General features: G+C 38.6%; 1 protein-coding gene across 4 annotated transcripts; it reads right to left on the bottom strand.

The window, feature by feature from the left end:
- Positions 1 to 407: 407 nt before the first annotated feature.
- LOC121959616 (bone morphogenetic protein 1-like) lies at positions 408 to 20,101 on the bottom strand. Of its 4 annotated transcripts, none has more exons than XM_088071251.1 (20): positions 19,919 to 20,101; positions 14,606 to 14,716; positions 14,371 to 14,520; positions 14,123 to 14,240; positions 13,300 to 13,478; positions 13,104 to 13,209; positions 11,382 to 11,506; positions 11,071 to 11,186; positions 10,309 to 10,411; positions 10,031 to 10,147; positions 9,736 to 9,881; positions 9,302 to 9,497; positions 6,323 to 6,448; positions 5,314 to 5,477; positions 4,991 to 5,171; positions 3,327 to 3,452; positions 2,729 to 2,856; positions 2,410 to 2,623; positions 1,970 to 2,220; positions 408 to 1,880 (listed from the first exon to the last, which is right to left on the bottom strand). In XM_088071251.1, the coding sequence occupies exons 2-20, from the start codon at positions 14,670 to 14,672 to the stop codon at positions 1,746 to 1,748; spliced, it is 2,748 nt and encodes a 915-aa protein (XP_087927377.1). In that variant the 5' UTR covers positions 14,673 to 14,716; positions 19,919 to 20,101; the 3' UTR covers positions 408 to 1,745. The 4 variants fall into 4 exon arrangements, with proteins under 4 accessions (XP_087927377.1, XP_087927376.1, XP_042364958.1 ...); XM_088071250.1 differs by lacking the exon at positions 19,919 to 20,101 and adding an exon at positions 19,061 to 19,359 and having other exon boundaries at positions 14,371 to 14,533; XM_042509024.2 differs by lacking the exon at positions 19,919 to 20,101 and adding an exon at positions 19,061 to 19,359.
- Between the last annotated feature and the right edge of the window lie 189 nt (positions 20,102 to 20,290).

The raw sequence follows: 20,290 nt of genomic DNA, 5'->3' as shown, positions 1-20,290 counted from the left end.
TGGTGCCACATCATTCTAATGATGTATTTGGTGAATTTAGGGACTGTGGGAGATGTTAAGCTTTTTTGATTGGAAGTAATTGCAAAATGATAAAAAGCTATTTGAGTTTAATAGTATTTTTTATGTGAACAAATGTTTTATAATTTTTTACATCTACTTTGTACTTGTGCTAAATGCTTTGACTGTACCAATTGTCTACCCTGGCTGATACAGGAACTGATGCATGTTAAGAAGCACACAGCATTTTAATAAAAGACTTTCTTGAAATTTTTTTTCTAAAGTGATTATTCCAACATGAAAATAAACTATTTCTGTCTTTGTCTTTGATTTAAGGCTGTCAGAAATGAATGACTGTCACTATTTAAGAATAACTGTCCTCAAAAGGTCACATGATCACACCTGAGGCAAGACAGACGGGTCAACTTGTTACACTCTGTTTCCCTCTTCAGTCTGACATTAAAAGACTTTGTTGCGAGCAGTTTTATGAAGGAACTATTTTCCCTCCACCGAACTACACCCACCAACCATTTCACCCTGCAGAAGTAAGCGTGCATTTTCTGATAGTTCACCTAGTACCACTTAACTACCTAATATTACAGCTCAGCCAAGGAAGATGCAATTAGTGTTTACATCTTGCACTGTCACAAGCCTCTCATCTATGAGTAGATGCACACTTCTTTCTGCACAGTGATGTGGGTTGGGTGTGGTTCAGTAAAAAAAAAAGAAAAAAAAAAGAAAAAAACCTCCTACATGAAAATGCTCACAAAAACTCTGGATTATTGTGCATTGCTCTGGGTTTTTTTAGATGTTACTTTTCTTTTTAGCGTGCTACATGCTGAGTGACATCTGGGGCCATTATATTGAGAGAAGAGAGAGAGGTCAGTCAGACATCTCTATGGCTGATATCTCCTACACTTGGCAACTCACTCAGAACAATTTAGATTGATGAATAGCACTACAGGTGAGAGGAAAAATATGTTTGTTTTTTTTTACTTTTAGATTGAACTGTCCCTTTAAGGTCCATATTAGAACTGATGAGATTATAGTCTGAGATGTAAAGGGAAAATATAAGATAGCATGAGGAATGTGGTGCTAATTTCATCCATTATCATGAGTGTTGCAAGAGAATTTAAAGCACAGCAACACCACTCAAAATGTAAATGTACTGCAAGGGAACTAAAAAACTTCACTCTAGCAAATCAAAGGCAGATCAGAAAAAAATTAAATAACAGACCAGGTCTGATTTCAGGCAAAAACTGAGCTTAGATTTTGTTTCGTCCTCCAGTCTCATTATTATTATAATGTGCATTTGTCCAGTAATATAATACAACAAAGTGCATTACAATAATTAAAAGTGAACTTTCAACCCCAAACAGTAAAAAAGTGACACAATTGATAAAATGATTAAAAAAAAGAAAACTATATCACAATATATACATTTTAAATCTCAGCACATATACACTATGACATAATCAGCTCATTACAGGCAGCATGAGTGAAATTACTCAAAAATAATCACTGCAAACTATAGTCCTCGCCTTTCATCCTACACAGCTATATAATGAGGAAGAGTAAAGATGCAATTTTGTCTGCATGGCTTCACTCTGTCTAACAGATGTGAATGTAAAGTATGTGGGTTGGTGTTTGTGGTGTCAATCCATGCATACACTCCTCGCCTGGAGATGGGTGTGTCCGACCAAATGCTAGGGGTGAAGCCTCCATTTAGGTTTGGGGTAGTTTCAGAGTCACTTGCTTGCGTGTAGCGTGTCCTGGAACTTTGTGCTTGTGTAGCGTACATGAAAGCCTTTTTTATTGATGCTGTCGTCTGAGTGAAACTTTAAAACGATGGCATCCCCAGCTGAGTAGACTTCCTCTGGGGCCTGAGGAAAAGGAAAAGACAAAATTATAAGGTTTTTGGGAGATAATTCAAACAGTGTTTACTACAACAGACTAATATTTTTAGCCTTACCCCAGATCCACAATATCGTCCCAGCCTCGGAGACTTGATGTCAGCACCGTCATACAACTCCACGTAATCATATCCACAGTCTGCCTCCTCCTCGATCTCAAACACTTGGAAGATGATCTCCACTCCGTAGCCCTTCTCAGCAGAGACCACCCACAGACAGTCGGAGCCACTGGGGTAGTTGTTATCTCCAAACTGGGCATGAGAGTAGAGATCTTTTGTCTTGACCTCGGCTTTCAGACTTCCTCCACATTCTGGGAATTCACAACCACAAAATTAAAGGGTCAAAAAGAGGAACTCGTAAAAGTGAGGAAAGAATGCAGCTTTCTAAACACGGCGGAAAACAAACCAGTAGTTAAAATGTCACGTTTTCGGTATTCTATTCTTCCTCCAGAGTGCCATTGTACTTATTTTTCAGGCTTTTCTTTGGCTGTTTTGCCCACCTGCTCTGTATGAGGCCTCAAAGCCTCTCTTCTGCACCGAGTTGTCTGAAAAAAAGCGCAGGAACATTTTGTTGCCACTGGAGATGACTGGAGAAGGCTTTTTGGTGCCACAGAAGCGTCCGAGACTCGGGGCGCGTGTGTCTCGGCCGTCATAAATCTCCAGATGGTCATAAGTGCACTCCAGATGAGCCTCCATGTCGATCTCATTGAAAACCTGAAAGTCATTTTTAAAAGCTATGAATGACCTTGATAAGTTGCTTTTTAAGTCATGACATAGAGTTTAAATGAAAAACAAACAAACAAACATCCATTGACGTACGAGTTTGATGCGATGGCCTGGAGTCGTGGACAGAGACCAGGTGCAGGCCTTCTTGCTGGGATACCTGTCAGGCCAGTTGGGGCTGCTCATTGTGCCTGCCACAGTGTTCAAAGCATGATCACAGCCCGCTAAAGAACAAAGCAAAATACCATATCAGAACAAAACAATAAGGCTGCATCACTGTGCGGTCACATCATTTCCCTCTCTTTAACAGAAGTGGCCTGGGGTATTGTTCTTTATATGAGCATCTGTTAAAAGTAAAGGGAAATGAAAGTAAATGTTTTTTAAACATCCTGGAAAAACCATGGGACCCAGAGATTATAAGTGCTATGAGCAATTTCCAAGAAGCATCCGCTGGTTTGAAAAATGAAGCCAATTCAGAAGTGACCTAAATTGCAGTTCCTTTAATGGCCACTTGAGGCTGGCTCCTGTTCAAATGGCCAACCCCACAGCAGAAAAGATAAACGCAAAGGACTGGATGAAATAGGTGAAGAAATCAAAATCCCAAATCAAAATAACAAATTTTATTCAGACTTTCTGTAATTTGGGTGAAGTGACCCTTTAAATAAAGCATATGAGTGAACAGCAGAAACTGTACCTTCCTTGCAGTCGTGCTTGTTATCATGCAGCATGAAGCCGCTGCGGCATTGACAACTGTAACTCCCGAAGGTGTTCACACACTCATGCTGGCAGCCTCCGTTTTCTTTGGAGCACTCATCTATATCTGTTGAAATGTTGACGTAATTTTAGTTAAAAATTCTTTTGCACAACATGTGAATGCGTCACAATAATGGAACTCGCAGAACATATTGAGTTAACATTTTAACAGATCTGCTGCTGAGTGTGGATACAAAGGCTTTCTGTGTAACTAGAGGAGGAAGAATCTGCAGTATGAAGTCGTAAGAGCCACATCTCTGGTTCATCTCTCAGCAAAACATCTCTTGGGTGAGAGCCTTGTGTTAGTGGTTTCGAAAAGCACAGCTCTCCCCGTCTACAGAACACAATGGAGGGTTTTCAAATATCCACAACTTGTATTTTCACGTATCCACATTAATGTAGACGTGGTTTCAAGCTGTCACCAGGGAACAAATACTCAATTAAAAAACCAAATTGCAAGAAAAATGTATGTTTCTACTAACCACATATGGGTTTCATTTATACATTATTTTGTAGCAAGTATGTTGAACCTACGTTCCTCAACAAGAAGAAGGTATTGATAGGTTTAGGCACAAATCCTATTAGGTTATAGTTAGGAAATCATCATGTTTTGCCTTAAAACAAACACTTTTGGTGGCACAAATGCGGCTGGAAAATGTTATGATGTGTCGATGAAAAACACCCAGGATCCATTGCTCAAACACAGCTAAGGAATCAGTGTGATGTGTTAATAAAAAAACAACTAGCAGCTAAGAAGCTGCAAATGATTGCTAACAAATCAACTAGCATTTTTGTTTGTTGGTCTTGAATTGTGGTCTGCAGTAGCAGCCAAGGTGCCACACCATCAAACATCCTCTCCACCTCCAGATGATAAAGCCATCATCATCATCAAGTCGCTTTAGAAACACTGTTATAAGTTTGAAATGTTCAAATGTAATGTATTTGTGGTTTGCAGAAACATACAGTGCAAACATATTCTTCTGGCAACTGGGCTGAATAGAAATTTAGGCTGGCCGTTAAACATCTTTTAATGTTAAAATAAGTAAGTTCCTAAGAATATATTAAAATGGGCTATCTGTTTTTTTTATTTACAAGCCATTTAGTACGACAGTCATTAGATACAAAAATACAATTAATTATTTTGCTATCTGCTTTTTGATTGAGCACAACAAATATTAATTTAGGCTGGTGTGGCATTAAGTGCTCCTCATATGTTAATGATTTTCTTAAACAGCATTTTTTTGCAGTGAAATATTCTGCACAGTAATAAAAATAAAAACACTGGACTTGCTTTAAAAATTAAAATAAGAATAAATGTGAATAATCCAAAATGGGATTCTGAGTGTGAAATTAAGAGTGTTTTTTTAAAAAAAAAATTTAACACCAAACATGTTGCTAAATTTTTACATTGTGCAAAGTTTCTAAACATCAAAAAGAGTCAAACTACGCTGCCTCCATTCTCGTGTCAGAAACTGAGACAGCTGCCTGCTTTGTTGCTGGAGTGGAGTTATGGTTTTGCCCTTCTTTCTGTACCAGCTCTGGACATGATGTAATTCTTTCTCACTGTTTCCTTCCTCAACGCCTCCTAAATACTTCATGACTTACCAGAGAAGAAGTGAGCCTTGAAGCCCCTCTTGGAGACCGTGTTGTCAGACTTGAACTCGATCCTCATGTTATTTTGCTGGGAGGTGATGACCTCAGGTTTCTCCGCTCCGCAGAACTTCCCATGAAGCTCAGAGTCTGAACTCAACCCACTGCGCACCTCCACATAATCATACTTACACACCTGATGGTAAACACTAGAAGATTTTACTCACTACAGAGGACAAAGAACTGGCCTGTGAAATTATCATCATTTTAGTACATTTTTTTGCTGGTGTAAGGTCTACAGAAGGACTTCAATAAAAACATCACTGTTATGAACTCACATCGTTCCCTTCAGTCTCGAAAACATCAAACACCAGAGTGATGCGGTACTGGATGGGTGCCACCAGCTGCCACACACAGTTCTTGTTGGGTGGGTATTCTTTGGGCCATCCGGGGGTGGTGAGGGAGCCGTTCAGTTTGGTGATGAAGCCGCCACAGGCAGCTGCTGGTGGTGGGAGAACACACTGATTTTAGTGGTAGGAGCGTGAGAAAAAGAGACACTCAGACATAAATTAAAATAAGACATAAATCACATCACCCATTTGTGTTAGTTTGTGAATTCCTGAGCCTATTATTTGTTAACTGCAGAAAGAAATTATCTCTTAGTTTACAGGCAGTTAATGTCAAGAATTAATAATAATCAAATATAGTTGATGTGATAGGAGAGTGTGGTATTGGAATAAATCACTAGTTATCAAAGGCTGCAGAAAATCATTTTTCTTTCTTTTTAGAGAATCAAGGAATGCACTAACTTGAACTGAAGGGACATGTAATTCCTATGAGAATGACCAAAATTGTTGCTGTAATCGTGTGTCAAGGCTCAAAAAGAAGTTGCAGTGAGGGAGTATTGCCCTCTTGTGGTAGAAGAGAGACGACCAAAGAATTATGTCTGAACTATGCAAAACAGATTAGTCCTCAATCTCATAATAGGCGTTCGTCACAAACACTTGCATGAGAAAACATGAAATATCATGAGCAATTTTCAGATGTCATCCATTTATGATGACAGAAACATTTTGGACTTAATTGTCAAAGCTGATACTTCTCAGCGGCTGGCCTCAGGTCTATCTGAGTTTTTTTTTGTTTTTGTATCTTGTTGATACTCGAGGGGTTTTCAGTTTCCCATTTTCTCTCCCCCAGAAAGTATATGACCCAAAATGACAAAATGTCACTTGAAGTACACCACCATGTTCATATGGGTGCACTGGGCGAATGTTTTCTGTGAGAGGTGTATTCTTTCGAGTGTGGCGGCAGACTGAACCTGACTGGCTGCACTAGCTCTATACTCACTCTCACAGCTGCGTCTGTCAGCTGCCAGCTCGTATCCAGGGTCACAAGCACATCTGTAACTGCCCAGCGTGTTCAGACAGCGCTGCTCACAGTGACCATTGTCAGGTCTGGAGCACTCATCCATCTCTGGCAAAAAACAAAACAAAATTGGCAGCACTTTATAATACAGCCCACGACTTACCATGTAATTATGTGACACTTACAAGGCACTTATGAGACAAGATGTTGAAAGTTATCCCTTAAGTGTTTTATAAGTACCTGGTACCTGTGGAGTACTATAGAAGGGTACTTTACAAAATACTTACTAAGTATTTTGTAAGTAAGTGTAATTTTGAGGAAAGATGTCTAAAGTTGTCTCCTAATTTTTTTGTAAGTACGGGGTACTTTAGGGGAAAGATGTTTGAAATTATCCTCTTAAGTATTTTCTTAGTACTGGGAATCTACAGGGTATGGTACAGGTTTATAGATTCAAATGATTTACAAAAATGGGATCCTTGTAATACTGCAATTCTCTGTTATATTGTACTTATTATATTTTTTTGTTTTATTTTCTGGGTGGGGAGTGAGTTGTTGCCCCAAGCGAAGGAGTTCAAGTATGTTGGGGTCTTGTTCATGAGTGAGGGTAGAACGGAGCGTGAGATGGACAGACGGACTGGTGCGGCATCAGCAGTGATGTGGGAGTTGCATCGGCTTGTCGTGGTGAAGAAGGATTTACCAGTCCATCTATGATCCAATCCTCACCTATGCTCATGAGCTCTGGGTAGTGACTGAAAGAATGAGATCGCGGATACAAGCGGCCAAGATGAGCTTCCTTCGGAGGGTGGCTGGGCTCAGCTTTAAAGATAGGGTGAGGAGCTCAGACATCCGGGAAGAGCTCGAAGTAGAGCCGCTGCTCCTTCACGTTATAAGGGGCCAGCGGAGGTGGTTCGGGCATCTGATCAGGATGCTTCCTGGGCGCCTCCCACTGACCAATTCCTTATCCAGAGGGGCAGGAGATCATCTTTTGCTGAAGGAGGGAACCACCTATTCCACACCCTGGCAGGACTGTCAATGCCCACATTTGTCATTTTGACTAAAAACTGAGACAATTGAAACTGAAACTAGCTGAAGTGACTTCAATAAAGGACCAAAGTTGAGCTTGAAGAAACCGAAGCAAGAATCCTGAACTCTACGACAGTTGGAGCCAATTTTCTTTCCTTGCAATTTAGTTATGTGTCAAACAACCAGTTAAATGGGATTTATGTTATGTTATGTTATGTTATGTTATGTTATGTTATGTTATGTTATGTTATGTTATGTTATGTTATGTTATGTTATGTTATGTTATGTTATGTTATGTTATGTTATGTTATGTTATGTTATGTTATGTTATGTTATGTTCAGGTTGTGAAGCACTGTTTAAACAGTTATTGATGTACTGAATGCATTTATATGGTATCCACCGTGTGATCCTTTATTTATTTTTTCTTGGTTAAAAAGGGAGCCTTTGATTTTTGTTTTTGTCTATATTTCAATATAGCCTACTTTAAAGTGAAACGCACCCTGTGACTTCGGTTACTTATTGTGTCTGTCAATCTAATCACTGGCCATAATATTTTTAAGTACTCTGATGACCTCTGGGGGGTTTACAAAACACACCAAGACTTTTGAGATTCAAGATTCTCCAGGAATAGTACTTTGTAAGTACAAAATAAATATTGTGTAATAATAGGGTAAGAAAAGGGTACAGTGAATACTCCATAATCTAGCCCGCACCCCTTGAATTACTATGTAAGTACAAGGAAAGAACAAGGAACTGTGGATAATCTATCCAGCCTGCACCCCTGTAAAGATGTGGAGGTACTGTATAAGTATTGTGTAACTGCACTTTAACAATAGGGCAAGAAATGGGGAACAGTGGATACTCCATAATCCAGCCCGCGCCCCTGTAAATACTGTGTGAGTACATGGTAAGTACAAGGTAAGTACTCTGTAGGTACAGGGCAACAAAAGGGAACAGTGGAGACTTGCATTGATTTTAAGAAATTACAATAGTATTTATTCAGAAGAAGCCCATCTGGTGGTCTTGTTTGCTTCAGTTTTGAATTTATACTTACATAACAAGTTAAACTTTAATGACATTTCATTTATAATTTTTGGAGGAAAAAATTCTTGCCAGCAGACCATATAGCATAGCTACATTTGATCCACCTTCATATTTGTCTGTAACATTGTTAGATTGCTGTATTTTGTTACTTTTTCGTCCTTGGATGACAACACAAGCCTTCTGCTCCTTGTGCGTTGCTGTAGTGTTAGATGTATGAGAGGTCCTTTCCATGTCCACCAGCTGAATGCCTGTATGATTTGTATGTTCAATAAAGAGGAAAAAAACCTTGGTGTGTTGTTTGTTCAAACAATATACCCTATGATGTCAAAGACAAGTTAAATAACTAGAGAATAAAAACAAAAAATATAATAAGTCCTAATAATTATCAATATAACAGAGAATTGCATTATTAGCAGGGTCCCATTTTTGTAAATCATTTGGATCCATAAACCTGTACCATACCCTGTTGGTACCCAGTACTAAGAAATATTTAGAGCATAAGTTAATTTATTTTCCTCTAAAGTACATTGTAAGTACAAAATACTTGGAGATTAACTTCAAACATCTTTCCCCTAAAGTAACCCGTACTTACAAAAAACTTAGGAGATAACTTCAGACATCTTTCCTCTAAATTACCCTGTAGGTAGCCAGTACTTGCAAAATACTTCCTACATCTTTCCTGTAAAGTACCCTTCTATGGTACCATGTAGGAACCAGGTACTTATAAAGCACTTAAGGGATAACTTTCAACATCCTTCCACAAAAGTACCTTGTAAGTGTCACGTAAGTGCCACGTAATTACATGGCAAGTCACGCGCTGTATTATAAAGTGCTAATGCAAAATGAACCAGAAGTTATTTTCTGGCAGACAGTTTTGTAACTGACTTTCTCACCTTTGAAAAAGTTGGCTGAAAACCCAGCTTTGTTGACCGAGCCGTCAGACACGAACTTCAGCCAGAGCTGGTTGGAGCTGCTCTTCATGTCGTCTGGTTTGTTGTAGCCACAGAAACGGCCAAGCAGCGGGCTGCTCTCTGAGCAGCCATCCCTCACCTCTACGTAGTCGTAGGCACAGCTGTCATGTCTCTCAATCTGCAGTAGAGCAAAGACAGTGAAGTTTGTAAAGACACAGTACAGCAGATGATAGTGATTTTTAACAGGATTCTTGGTTTCCAAGGCCTGGGCTACGAAGCAAAAAGGAGACTTAACAAAAATTAAATCCTGAGGAAATATGGAGTTTATGAAGCATTCTCCCAGTTTGGCCATTTCCCCTGGAGATAAATTCGTACTTTGATGTATATTCAAACAATCACAACAAAAGCACTTTTACCTCAAATGACTGAAAGGAGAGGCCAACGTTGAAACCCTCTGCAACTGTGATTTTCCACACGCACACTTTGTTGGACTGGTAGTCATCGGGATAATTGGGGGACTGGATCTGGCCGCTATCCCGCCTCACCTCTCCCCCACAGATGGCTGCACAGGAGGTGAGAAGTGATTTGTTTCATCCAGAGATTGACCTCCTATATTTTTACCTGCAGTTGTCTACTCTATACAGTAAAAAAAAAAACATGCAAAACCTGCTGCAATTAGCATATAAAAAGTGCATGTCCTTAATACTGTACCTTCATAGACTGCTGAGAAGCCTTTGCCCACCCAGCTGCTGCTGCTTCTGAATTCAATCCACAGTCGACTGTCGGTTGAGACGATTGTATCTGGAAGTGTGTCTCCACAAAATCGGCCTGCCAAAGCACATGAAAAAATAATGCCACTGTCTATCAGTAAATACTTCTAAGTGCCTACAGCTGAGTATATAACACAAGTAGGCCACTGTAACAAGTTAAAAGGTTTAAACATGATACTCAGAAGAGGGAGAAGTCCATCGTAAAGGAAAGTTAAACACCTTTAAGAGGAGCTTTTCTCCAAAACCCATCTCGGACCTCGACGTGGTCGTACCAGCACAAGTGGCTCCTGAAGAGGTCCATGGAGGTAAAATTCAGAACAATCTATAAGACAGAAGACAAGCATAGAAAAGAGAACTTAAAAATTTGATTTCAAGATTTAACATCTATCTATCTGAAAATATTATTCAAACACACTGTTTTCCTCTTAATGTATACTTGTATGTTTGAAAAGTGTGACTTTGAGCTAGCTATCCACTGATCACAGAATAATTTTGTTAATGTTAGTCATTGTTATTTATTGTTTTATGCTAACATTAATTCCTTTGACTGAAATGTGTGTTTAATCGGAGTAAGCTGCTTGTATAAATCTTAAGAAGAAAAATGATTATCTGAAAGCTGATTCATTTACCTGCAGACTGAAGTTACAGCTGGACAGCAAGAATAAAATAAAATAAAACCTTCACAATTATTAAAATATATGTAATGATACACATCAGTGTACTATATTACTGCTGGTTTGTCTGTCACAATTACAGCTAAAGGGACATTCAAATCAGATTCAAAAACATACTTTTCCTCTTAACTGTTGTACTATTCATCAATTTGGATTATTTTAGTGTGAGTTGCAGAGTGTTGGAGATATTGGCCAGAAATGTCTGTCTACTCATTCTCATAATTTTACTAGATGGCACTCAGATTGTGGTGCAAACAGCAACAAAAATTACATGCGAAAAACTCTGGTTTTCTTTCTCATCATGCACCTTCTCTCCAGGAGTGACAGAAATCCTCCAGACACAGTGAGCGTACGCTGTGTAGCCGTTCGGAAAACCAGGAGAAGAAAAGTTTCCAGCACTGTCCTGCAGGCTGTCCCCACACCCTTTAACAACCAGACACCAAAACATACACATGATTACATTACAGAGACCAGAGAAACAACATTTAAGTCCCAGAATGAAGAACAGAGGATGTTTTTAACTGGTTGTGTGAGCTTCAGTGCACATTCAGTCACAGTGTGTCATATCTTATTGACTTTGAGAATGCCATAAGTTACTACACATATAATGCAGCGTACTTGCACACTTGTAGAGTTTGCGAGCTTGTGCAATGTCCCCTTTACTGAGCCTGGTCCTCTGTCCAATAGATGGTCTGACTCCATTGACATCATATCGAGGCAAGATGGTGTCTAGGAAGATGCCTCTGTTTCAGACAAATCACAAGTGTGAGCAGTTTGTTTTCAGAGATTGATGAAAAAAAATCTAATTAACAAAATCAATTACAGAACATGAAGCCTAATGACGAAAAACATAGCTGATGTGCAGAAAAATGCATTTTTTAAAAAAAGTTCCCACAGGAAGACAGATTAGAGTGATGTTTTTTATTTAAATCCGACTCCTGTTCAACACCTTGATACTTTATTGATTCTGATAATCTCTCGCTGGGTTTGGAGCTCACCCTTGCACAGTTCCCATGGTGATGCACCCATGAATGACAGGCATGTGCAAACAGAGCACTCTGAATGGGGCCTTTCGGCAGTGCCAGCCGGCTCAGTGGAGCCCGCTTCTGAATGCCAGAGAAAAAGGCCACTCCAGCCCAAATTGTTCAACAAAGCCTGAACTGCCAGACCTTTATTTAGCTTGGCTCGCCTCCATGACCCAGTCCGGCAAAGCGGCGATGGAGGTAAAAAACCAAAGCACAGAGAAAAGCAACAGGGCAACAACATGCACGAGACAGAAATGAAAAGGAGGCTAGTGTGAAACCATTTCTGTGACAATAAAGGATCAAATCCCCTGAGGTTTCCTATGGAGCTTGTTTAGCAGAGCTGAATGAAGGGACAAACACCAGGTCAGTGTAGTAGCTCCGCTGATGATGCAGCATTAGATAAGGGACAGTTCACAGATCACATGACCGTAAACCCCATATTATTATTATATTTTTGTGCTTCATGCAGACACCTTTCACAAGCATTTAAACCTTTGAACGCTGAGCAAAATGGTTTGATTCTTTTCTAAAACATGGGAAAAATACAATGAGCAACTTGGCAAGAAATGTCCTACAAATGACTACAAATTGCAAGAAATGAGAAGATTTAGAAAATTAATTTTGGAAAAAACATTTTTTCCCCCCATTTTTTAAATTTTTTCCCCCCCTTTTTCATGGAAATGTTCTTTTTTGTGCTATTATTTTAGGTTATTTCCTTTTTGTTTTCCACTTTCCTGTTTTTTGTTAGTTTGTTTTCCTTTATGTGCTAATTCTCAGTTCATTTACTTGTTATTTTTTTCACTGCACCATTTTTTATTTATTTGTTTGTCTTTTTTTAAATTTTCAGGAATTTTTTTATTTTCTTGTCTTTTTTTCTTTTCTTTTCCTTTTTTGGGAGTCTGTGTTTTGTTTGTTTGGATTCTGTTTTGTTATTTGCTCATTTTTAGGTATTTTTCTTGTACTTTTCCCCCCACAAGTTCTTGCTAAATTCCAGATAATTTATTTTTATGTTGCCCAGGTTTCAAAGGGTTAATCAGTGATTGACAGAAATAAGGAAGTGGTGACCTGGTTAGAGAAGCAGGCTGGTGCTCTGTATGTTGCCAGTTAAAATACTCAGGCAGGGTGGACAGAATGACTCAGAGACAGTTAGGCTCTTGAGCCAGTCATTGCCCCAGTGGAGCTGTTTAATGGCCTGTTAATGTAAACCAGGGTAGGGCTGAAAATAAACTACACCTGGGAAATTAAAGTGAAGAAATCTTTGCAGTCGCTTTAACACAAAACTCATTTTAGGAAAGAAAAGCATCACAATGCCAACCTGGAAAACGTATTCCTTGCGTAATGCATAATGCTGCCAAAGTCATACACCTCCCCGAGTGAGTCGACCTCGCCGGGCTCCATCTTCAGGAAGTTATACTCCTGTCCTATTCATATACACATAATCAATATGCAAGGAGGAACATCTGGAAGGGTCAGTGAGCACACATGTTTTCACACTCTTTTCAGCACAGTACCTGGTTGGATGTTGTCTCTGATGATGCTTACATGCTCGTCACGGTCCGGACGTGTGTGCTCATGCCAGAAGCCGATCACATGGCCAAGCTCATGCACCACAATGCCAAACTTATCACAATTCTTCCCTATAGAGATAGCCTGAGGGCCACCGCCTCTCCTCCCGACGTAGGAGCAACACCTGCATGGGGCGACAATGTTTAAATCCACATCCTGGAGCAGAACAGACTCTGATTCTTTGCTGTTTGTGAATACCCATCTGTTCTCATGCACTGTTTGTATCAACGGAAAGACGGACTGATATTGTTTTTTCAGGGCCAAAACTGATTCTGAGTATTAGTAGTTAATGAAACCGATAACCGTTATTTGGAACTGATATGCATTTACAAAAAAAAAAGAAAATATTTCACATCATATGAAAATAGATGGAAAACAATTGACGCCTTACACGGAAGAAACAAAATCTATACATTTTTTTAAACACATTAGTAGGGCTAAAACACAAGTAAAGACACTAGCCTACAGGCTGAGGCATTATGTAAGCTCAAGTGCAAATCTGACTGTTGATAAATTAATAAATAACACTAAACAAAAGGTAAAGGTGCCGCGCGTAACTCTGGAGAAATATACTTGATTGTTGAGTCTCATTTCTAGGTCATTAAACAACAATGTTATGGGTTGGTAGTTTGGCAAAATCCCTTGCCCAAAATGTTGGTAATAAATGACCTGGGAATGAAACTCAACAATTAACTATCTTTTCACTCTCAGTTACATACAGCAGTTTCACCCCCCCCCCAAAAAATGGTTAATGAGCACACAACTCACCCACAAGGTCGGTAGGTAAAAACAATGTAGCTTTCTTCAGTCGTTCTCTCGATGAATGTTACACAAGTGTGTTTCTCCCAGTGACGCATCGCCTGACGGAAAATGGCTCTCTGACTGCCTGAAAGGAATTACAGTTTGTCAGCTTCAGCAGGTCAAAACCGCACAAGACAGCGAACACATGCAGACTGTGTGTAGCAGTCAACTCCCCTGTAAGAATAAATCATTTATTGTGTCGATTCAGAACTCACCAGTGAAATTCCCACTGATCACATAAGGAATGATGCCATCTGGCCACACTCGCTCAGGTCTGGAGGTCGCTGCTCTCCTCCGACGATGGAGCCTCTGTCCGTCCGCAGCTCTCCGACTCCTGATGCTCTCATTGGAAGTGGAACTGTTACCTTTAAAAATAATCTGCATTCATCATCATCCCATTATTTGAACAGAATTATTCATAGATCAGTAAATGTGTTCGTGCTTTGACACCTGAGTCTGTGTGGTTGGTCTGGACAGTTTGCTGTGCAGCGTCACTGCTTTGGGCTTCTTTGAACATGCGGAGGTCATCTTCATCGAGGGCGATATCTCCCCAAAAGGCAGCTGAGGCAAACAGATGAACACGCAGATACGCAATACAGACATAAAGATAAAACTGTGAAAAAAACAACAACAATAAATTGATATGTTTGTTACAATTTGAAGCTCTAGCCAGCAGATGGTTGCCTTAGCTGAGCTTAAAGACTTGAAACAGGAGTTAACAGATAACACAATAGATATAAAAATAATAAAATCCCAGCCCAGTTGCCAAAAGAAAATGATGGCACCGTAGGCTACTTTTTTGCAAACCACCAATAAAATAAAATGGCGTGTCATCTAGGTGAGACATCTGCTGAGCTGCAGACCTTTGTCTGAGAACAAGAAACAACAAAATCACTTATGTTTTAAGTCATTATTGTGATTCAAGCGGCTTCTTAGGCTCCAAACGTGGGTTGCACGAAAGTTTTTTTTTTCCCTACCAAGACAGCGCTGCTTTTGCACTGCATATTTTAAGCCAAAAACAAGGTCTTTTCTCAACCATAACCAAGTGTTTTTTGTGCCTAAACCTAACCATACATAAGTTGCAACATCCACTACATTATAACTGCAAAGTAAACATAACCATGGTTTTCAGAAACGTACAACGCCAACTTTTTTTCTGGTGATTAGGTTGCAAAACTTACTTTGCAGCTCATCTACAGCTCAAGAGTTAACATGTTATCTCATTTGTTTCAGTGATACAAAACCCAGTGGGTAAAAAGATGCTGAATTGTTATTGAGGGTTATGTGCAGCACTGATATAAAATTAGGAATTAGTGAGCTTTAGATGTATGTTTTAACTTTTGGACAGAGCCAGACTAGCTGCTTACCCTTGTTTCTAGTTTTTGGCTGTAGCTAAATATTAAATGAACAAATATAACAGTTACATTGATCCTCTTATCCAAAGCTCAGCAAGAAAATGTATTTCCCAAAATGTCACACCATTTCTTTAAATTAATGTAAGTAAGAAAATAGAAATCTTTGTGTGTCGAATTTCAGTCAAATTATTTGCTCTGCACACAAGGAACCAATTTTAGCCGATTTTTAAACTTTATCTTTAAAATCTTTCACCTGCAAACTGGAGCAAAAATTCCCTGCAAGCTTTTCTGTGTCTGTTTGTGCGTTTCTCTGTCCTCAAAGGAGTTCTTGAACGGGGACTCCATGTGTCTGTTTGATCAGCAAATACACCTCCAGAGCACACAAACTGAAACATATTTGAGGATTGCCCAACTACTGTGTCATTTTAAAGAATGAAGATGTGACCTGAATAGTAAATAGTACTTAAATAGTACAAATCATTGTAAAGAATAAAAGAACCATTGTAGGAGCTATATATACATGGCCTGTACTTAAGATGATGTCTGCATAGATGTGTTTCCCCCCAAATTTACACAGCTCTGTTGTAGTACAGTCCTTGGTCAATATGCAGGGATATGTTTTCGTATTCATGCCGAGTCAGCAACTCATTAACCCAGAAGTGACGTCCTCTACATCGGAGCAATGACCTTATGCCGATAAGCTAAAGTATTACAAGTTTTAACAGCTTTACGAAATGAACTAAACATATTTCTCTGCCTGTCACATAATTATAGGAGGAAAATTGTTGTCTTTTAAATGAATCATTGGTGACCGACCATCTGGATCATGATTATTTACTGTGCACTCCAGGATCAGTGTATGTTTGTTTTGTGGTTAGGTTTAGCAGAATGGAGTTCCCAAACATTTGTCTTATCTTTTGTACGAGGCCCAGATGATATTTAACAACATAATGATGTCAGATCTCAGATCTCAGGCTTCCTCTTTTCTACAGAAGCACAAAATGCAAAGTAAGGATCGCCATGAAGAGAGAATGATCACAAACATCAACTAATTTTGCCCTTTGACCCCAAAGTAAGACAGGATTTAGGATGATCTACATTCAACATTATCATTAATATCATTACTCAATGATTTTCTATGCTTCTTTTGTCAAACATATTGCTGCGATTACATGGAATAAGGCGCTAAATGCCTAACTGGATATCATTTTAATAGATGGAAAAATCAGGTAAAGCCTGCAGAAATTACTGGATTACAGTAAAACCCTTCACACATATAAATCAAAAACTTCATTAACTAATTTAGCTCAAAATCACAAACTAAATTAAATACTTCCTGCTACCATAAAAGTGGGGCCATACCTTCTGTTGTATGTTTTTAAAGCCCTGACAGAGACCTGCAGTGGTTGAAACATGTTTTTTATTTACATTTAGTCACCTTAATAAAGGCTTTTTAATATTTACTTACTCACTTTTTATATTTTTTAGAGTGCCTGCATTGCCTTCCTGTGTATGTAAATACTTCTTCCACCACCAAATACTGCAGGACTCAACGTGATAAAACAGAAAGTGGAAGATGAAACCAGTGGATGTCATGAAGTCTTACAATTTCATTGCTTGAGTAGCTACACGAATACTTCAGATAATTCAGACAGAAAATTCGACTAATGTTTGGTTGTTGACAGAAGACATTAGAATCTCAAAAGCTAATCCTGAGGCTCAAATTTGGATTTTCTGGCTCCAATAAATGTCAAAGACAACACTGAGTGCTAAATCTAGGCATCTGAAACTAGGTGACACCCCACACGCATTGGGGCCGTGTTTTTTGTTCCCTCTATGGGATTAACATGTTATTTCCATTATTATGACCTCCTGTATGAATCAGGATCTCGTGTTGTACCAGTCTAGCAGAGCGGCTCACAAGAGTCGTTCCCATTAAATACCTCATTTGGCCGTGTGATGTAACAACCTTTGAAAGTCCAAATGAAAAGACATAGTGGGCCCTGTGTCGGCCTTTGAAGTGAATTCACTCATGCAAAGGGTGACTGTAAATGACTGTCACCCCTGCAGCGTGCACCCCATGCCCTGAAGCCAGAGGGATTTCACCGGCGTCCAGCCGAGGACTGCGCTGGCACGGCCTCAATGACCTCTAGTCTCCAGGCAACTGCCTCGGAGAAGAAGAGTGGTGTGTTTTGGAAGTTTCAGAAGTCACAAGTGAAAAGGGACCCCGACCAGCTGGAGGCCCCCCTAATAACCAAAGTAATTGTTTGCCATTTTAGATGATGGAAAAAATAAAGTTGTATATTTTTGAACATGGGAGGAGGCTCGTTGCAAAGGCATAAATAGGAGACAATTAATGTAGATTTGGCATTTAATTTATGATGCATGATTGAAATCTTGTCAATAACCTGTACATCTAGATATTATCAATACAGTATGTTTCATTGAATCTCTATTTTTTATGACAAACATTTGAAACTTAACTTGTTCAAAACATACAAATGATCACTTTCATCTAAAAATGTGGTATTACATTTACTCAAGTACTGCACCTCAGGAGAATAGTGAGGTACCTGCAGGTCACCTGAGTAAATGCATTTTAAACTATTTGATACTTCTACTCCACAACATTTTTAAAGATAAATATTGTGTTTTCACAACTACATTTATGATACAGCAGTAGTTACTAAAGAACTTTGAAGATAAAATATAATGTTTTGCAGTACATTAAACTACCACATAGTTAAAATCATCTGCATCTCAACTGAAACACTAAAATGCAGAATACACTCAAATGCATTATTATTTGTATTAATGCAATTATATAAAATAGCATTAAATGGGTCATTCTGTCACTTGATGAATACTTTTATTTATCAAATGCAAATGCAATTTGCTGCTAATAATTTATTACTTCCACTTAAGCAAAATTACAGGACTTTATTTGTAATTTTAGTATTTTCATTGTGAGGTAAGCTATTATACTTCCACCAACACCTAGAACTTAAACATTACTTAAGATCTGTTGATGTAACGTAATTTGTCTCAGCCATGATTATAATACACTTGTTTTACTTTACTAGAAAATCAAAATATGAAAGATCACTCACGCTGAAAGACAAGAGCAGTTAAGTATACCTAATATAGCAAGTAAACATCTTAAAATACAGTAGCACATTAAGAAAAAATGAGTTGGACTGTAAAAGTATGAGTTCTTTTGCAGAAACAGCTTAATTAATATGGATTTTTTTTCTCATTTTTACGGTATATTATTATTGTTATTATTATTATTATTATTATTATTATTATTATTATTATTGTTATTATTATTATTATTATTATCATCATCATCAGCAAATATCTCTATTAGCCCACTAAACTGCAAACTGTCTTCCCATGTACATCATTGCGGCTACATTTAACTTTATAAATGTTTAAGCTCACAGTGATAGGGTCTATATAAAGCGGTTGATATTGGCCAAAAACATTTATAGACACAATAATATGCAAAAGATGAATAAATTCGTAGAGGAGGTAAAATTGATTGTACCAGCTTTACAGGGATCCTTGTAGTCGATTTCATCACCGAGGTAGGTAAAATTAGTGTCCTCAAACTCCCAAGCAGCCGCCAGAGAATCGCTCAGAGCGCACAGCAGGAACAGAAATGTTGGAGCGACTTCCATTACTTATGCACAAATATCTACAACAGGTAAAGCTGATAATTGCAGGAGGAGAAAAGAGCGGAAAAAGTAATTTCCTCGACAGCGATGGTGTGATTTATAAAAAAAATACACAGCGCTGTTTTCTCACGTCTCCATTGTGCTGCAGTGAACCGCTGCTGCCATACAGGACCGACAGCAGAGCGCGCACACTTACAGAGAAACACACATCCATGCATCTGCAGCCAGAGAGGTGATCACCTGCAGGCAGATGCTTTATATGCACATTTACGCATTTTCTTTCTTTCTTTCAATTTATGTTTAAAATAGTTTCAGTAAAATGTATTTATAAAACACATTTCATGCCCAAAGTGATTTACAGATTAGCCAGGTCAAGTCAAAGGTCATTATAGTCCAATCACAAAGCATCTCACCATGGACTGAAGCAATAATAGTTTCCATTCAATGTAAATTTTATCAATATAGATTGAAAACAGTTAAGGAAAATATAAATCACAAATCTGTCACAAAGTCAAATCTTTATGTGCATACTGAGATGATACATTTTAAAATTATAGCATATAATTCAAAAGACTAACTTATTAAATATCTCAGACTCTCAACGGGCTATACCACCTGCAGAGTACAATGTCCACTCCACATACACCTCAGTAAATAACAGGGGCTCATTCGTGCAGGACCTAATTAAAGAGCAGAGCTAAAGAACAATTTAAAAAAAGAGAACTTACTGAGTGTGAAGAGCTTAATGTCCTCCTCAGATCATCCATTCCTGTGCATGCCACATTTAAACCTAAATGTAAACAGCTGCATTTACCTAAATTTAGCAAAGCGTCCCTTTTTAGGAGACATAAATCCTGTGCTCTGTTGTTCATCTAAGCTACACAGCACCAGGATGCAGTGATGGCAAGAAGAATATTCAGTTTCCTCTATGAAGTGTGTTTTTATGTTGGCACAAACAGAGAGGACTACTGCCATGATTTTTTTTTTTAATTTGGGTGAAAGGCCCAACTTCTGTCACTTCAGTTTATTTGGTTTGGTGTCAACTGATTTTTTTTTTATTAAAGCAGCTAATGCGAGGTTGTGCTTTGCAATTATTAACT

The sequence above is a fragment of the Plectropomus leopardus genome, chromosome 20 (assembly GCF_026936395.1).
Source record: "Plectropomus leopardus strain MGB_pleo_1.0 chromosome 20, ASM2693639v1, whole genome shotgun sequence".
NCBI classification, from domain to species: Eukaryota; Metazoa; Chordata; class Actinopteri; order Perciformes; family Serranidae; genus Plectropomus; species Plectropomus leopardus.
Note: the sequence above shows the minus strand (reverse complement) of the source record. Positions and strands in the feature narration are given on the sequence as shown.

What these genes read in the sequence shown, in the direction of transcription:
- LOC121959616 (XM_042509024.2), bottom strand. Translation starts at nt 19,193, where the DNA reads ATGGAAGTCGCTCCAACATTTCTGTTCCTGCTGTGCGCTCTGAGCGAT. An exon ending in GCAAGGAATACGTTTTCCAG is followed by an intron (nt 11,507 to 13,103) that starts GTTGGCATTGTG and finishes TGTCTGAAACAG; the next exon opens with AGGCATCTTCCTAGACACCA. An exon ending in CTTCTCAGCAGTCTATGAAG is followed by an intron (nt 9,882 to 10,030) that starts GTACAGTATTAA and finishes CCTCCTGTGCAG; the next exon opens with CCATCTGTGGGGGAGAGGTG.